Source organism: Asparagus officinalis, chromosome 3, assembly GCF_001876935.1.
Source record: "Asparagus officinalis chromosome 3, Aspof.V1, whole genome shotgun sequence".
Lineage (NCBI taxonomy): Eukaryota > Viridiplantae > Streptophyta > Magnoliopsida > Asparagales > Asparagaceae > Asparagus > Asparagus officinalis.
In genome coordinates, this window is record NC_033796.1 from 40,970,823 (window position 1) to 40,975,030 (window position 4,208).

The following is a 4,208-nucleotide window of genomic DNA, read 5'->3' on the forward strand; positions in this document are numbered from 1 at the left end:
AACTATCAAATCGAATATGACCGAATAGCTACTCGAACAATTAACGAACTATTTGTTTCTTATTCAGTTCATTTCCATCCCTAAACATGCTTAGATAATTTTTTTCATATATACCCCTTACATCATGAGTATTTGTAAAAATACCTTTCAAATCTTAGTGTTTACCAAAACTACCTTTAAATCATTAATTTTGGAAAAAATTACCCTCAAAGCAATTAATCATCAACTTTGAGAAGCTAATTTGTAATTGGAATGTAAAAACTATTAACAAAGTAGTTAATTTTTTAGCACCAAGTTGATGATTTGTTAATGAGGATTCTTTATAAGGTCCTTTTTGAAACAATTTAAAAGAATTGAGGATCTTATCCAGAAATACCAAGATTCGAAGATCTAATATTGAAATAAGGACAAATTTTTAAAATCGACCCTTTTAAATATTTATTTACAATTTCCGACCCCGTCCTAACTTAATTAGCAATTTCGATCTAGTTTCATGAAACTAGGCCGAAATTGCTAATTAATACTTCATAGGGTTGCCAATCCAATGAAGTTTTCTATGTTTAAACTTTGCGGAATTGCCAATCCCGTGAAGTTTTTTTCACCGATTTCGACCTAGTTTCATGAAATTAAGTTGAAAATATTAATTGAGTTAGGATTGGGTCAAAAATTGTAAATAAATATTTAAAAGGTTCTATTTTCAAAATTGGTCCTAGAAATAAAGAAGGTTTGAGTCATTTAGTTTGGTAGCGACAGCGTGTTTGCCCAAGATTACGGCAGCCAATAGCCAATATAGGATCGTATCCATCACAATAACTGACCTTTGATAGGCTACGAAGAACGACAAAAGTCCTTTCCAAAACTCTGTGCAAAACAGAACATCATCCACTACTTACAATCAATAAAGATGAATTGATAGGCTATGACGAAATTTTGGGGGGTGGGGTTACTACAAATTGTAATTGTTTCTATATATTCAAATCATAATAAAACGCACAACACCTCCATGGACTATTACATTGGGATGCAAACAAACTGTTCCTAATTTAGAGAAAAAAAAAATTGAGTGGTGAAGTGACCACATAATTCTCTCTTTACAAAGCATATACAAGAGGTTGATCTCCATCAATACTGCATGCACGACAAAACCGCCCCCAAAAAATTACAATAAATGATATATTTACCATTAAGAATCTCAAACCACAAAATCAATCTCCTTGAACACTAGCAGCGTGCAAACAACCAGAAGATAAACTCCAATTTTATGTTGCATAATGAATTTACATGGTCCAAAATTTATCTGGATCACGACTGAACAAAGATAAGTCTTGGATCTCCAGATTAGCAATATGCCAGTTAACGAAGCCGGCCTGTAATGACTTGACAAGAAGAAGAATGACTGGCAGAATCCACCATCCATCACCCTCCCTATCCACAAAATGCAGAGTTACCTCATGTTTACACAAAGATATTAAAGCAAATTTTCGCCGTTAACACATTCATCTTTAAGTAAAATGCATTCCTTTCCATAGTTTTATAAAGGCGCTTTTTTGCTTAGTTTAGTATGAGTAGTGATAAATGTACACAAGAGTTATACCACTCTTGTACCACTGCACACAAAAATGTAGGACCTTTTCTTGTAAACTGCAAAGAGAAATTATGAGTTCCTTTAGGCTCCACTTTTTTATGTCTAATAGTACAAGAGTTGTACAACTCTTGTACTACACTTAGCATTTTCCGTTCAGTATATACTTCAAGTTTGTTAATACTGAAATATCACATTGACTTGCACTTTTTTTTTTTTTTTTGTAGTTAGCCACAAAGCCAAAATTATAATTTTTATATGGAAAACTAAGCTTTCCATGTTAACGAAAATTTCTTGCATAAGATATTTCCATCTTTGCATGTTTTGACAACCATAAAGATCAAAAGATTATTAATTTGCTCAAATTAGATGATCATCAATCTTTCATTTATACCTCTGGAAATTCAACCAAACTTTACTGATCATCAGGCGTACTATTTTATTTTTGGGTTCAGCCTAGAATAATTAAGGCAAGATATGTTTAGTATGGCCATTCTCTAAAAGTTTTTGTTTTTTTCTCCTGAAAAATGGAGATAAGAGATAGAACCACCTCAGAAAGGCATTTATGTGCACAAGTCATATCCCCTCAGATGTGTATGTGAACAGGAAAATTATAATCACTTTTAGCTGTTGAAGGCATTTAGATTTTTGGAAGTGCATTAATCACATTGGTTTTTTAACTCAGTACATTTTATGTACCAGAAAATGAAGGTGTGTCAACAAATCTAAAGCCACGTCAACTGGTACAAAATTGCTGATCGTTTTTTGTAAACAGTAAAAGAAGTGTATAGTAAAGCGATGCGATGTACATATAGTTAGCGGTTTGTGAATTCATGTTTATATCCTCTTTGACAGATTCACAAACAATGTAGTATTTGATCCATTCTTGAAATTAATCTACTTATGATTTACTGGAGTCCTAGCTTGAATACCATAATCTTGTCGCGCATATTAAACAATTATCTTTTAATAATTTTAATTTTCACTTTTCTTAAAGATACCGGGGGTGAAGACTAAAGAGAGAAACCAATAATCTACTTATGATTTACTGAAGTCCTAGCTTGACTACCATAATCTTGCAGCACATATTAAACAATTATTTTTTTATAATTTTAATTTTCACTATTCTTAAAGATAGTTGGGATAAAGAGTAAAGAGAGAAAACAAGAAAGGAGAAATGAAAACTAACAACAAAGATAATTTAGTTTGCACAGGAAGTTTTCCAATCATGATATTTACAATTAGAGTACAATCTTAAGGCTTTTAATCAATATTATAGCAAGAAAATAGTAATTAAAACAACGCAAGCAACACAAAAGTAGAGAAGTGGCTCACCTTCTCAAACTTGAAGAATTCGGTCTCGGATCATTTTCAGCTGAAAAAAACCCATAGTACACAGTTCCACAAACAAAGGCCATAATCTGCAAGAAGTAATGTTATGAAGCATATAGATATATTCATATTTGTATATCAAAAGAAGTATTGGCCAATACTGACTAATATTGAGATATCTACAGTGAGGAAAACAATAACATCCAGAACAAACTATGACTACTGTTCTAAGACCACGCAGATGCCAATGTGAACAGGAAATCACACCATGGTTTGGTATTTATCAAGTAGAAAAGAATACTAAGGGAACTTCTGGGAAAGAACATTGATAAGAGTCCTCAAGAGCTCTGAGAAAGAACATTAGTAAAAACAAAAGAAGAAAGTAACCATTTTTTTCCAGAATGTTAACTTTTTCTCAAGTTGAAGTAATCTAGCTTTCTCAACACAGCCTAACTAGATCTTTTTTTTATAGAAATTCTCATATTCATTAAATACATCTATCCAAGCAGCAACAACAAGAAGTTATTGTTACAAGTTAACCAAGAGAAAAAGAAATGCCTTCGTGCAACAATTGCAAACTGAGACAAAAGAAATCGTAGATGCAGGCTAAAGAAATAACTGTATATATAAATGATTAACATTCTTGAAAGAAATAAAATACTGGAAGCAAGGCTAGACTTGCACTAGTTTGCTTTCTAATAAATGACAAACCTAGAAAAGCTTGACGATTACCTATGGGTAAATTTGGATACAACATACTGAAAGAAAAACAAATTTGTATAGCTACAACTTGTAAGTTACTCACTCTAGCATGAAAAAGCAATGTAAATATATGTCAGGTAATGAGAATACTAAATCATTCATTGACTCTTACGATGTTCGAAATAGATGTCACATTCCACAGTGCATAAATTCGAGCAAGCGAAGATCTTCTTGGCCCCTGACTGAAAAGAGCATTTAGTCCAGCCGGAAAAGGTAGCAATAAGGATAAGGGAAGAATTAGCAAGACTGCAAGAAAAGCTCCCAGAGATATCCAATAAAATTGAAGCAATAAAAGAAGAGTGATAGAAAAATCGCCCAAGATCAATACAGAGATTAGCAGCTGCAGTGTGTCCTGAAATAGTAAGATTTCCAATTTTAGTATAAGAAAAGCTCGAGTTGCCAGAATAGAGAGAGCTCTCACTGCAATAACATTACCTGAAGACCGAAGGGCCTTGTATTCTGTAATAAAAGAGAAAATGGGAAGAGATAATCCCTTTTATATTCTAATGATTTCACCGTTTCCTCAGTGATT

The 4,208-nt window shown here is 32.7% G+C and overlaps 1 protein-coding gene across 1 annotated transcript in view; it reads right to left on the bottom strand.

The window, feature by feature from the left end:
- LOC109833911 overlaps positions 921-4,208 on the bottom strand; it is a 45,182-nt gene continuing 41,894 nt past the window's right edge. Inside the window, exons 20-23 of the mRNA XM_020401772.1 lie at positions 4,112-4,208; positions 3,789-4,028; positions 2,918-3,003; positions 921-1,425 (exon numbers count right to left, since the gene is read on the bottom strand). The exon at positions 4,112-4,208 is cut by the window's right edge and continues 61 nt beyond it. Coding sequence (XP_020257361.1) covers positions 1,278-1,425; positions 2,918-3,003; positions 3,789-4,028; positions 4,112-4,208 — 571 coding nt within the window. The 3' untranslated portion in view covers positions 921-1,277. The remainder of the gene's footprint in view (positions 1,426-2,917; positions 3,004-3,788; positions 4,029-4,111) is intronic.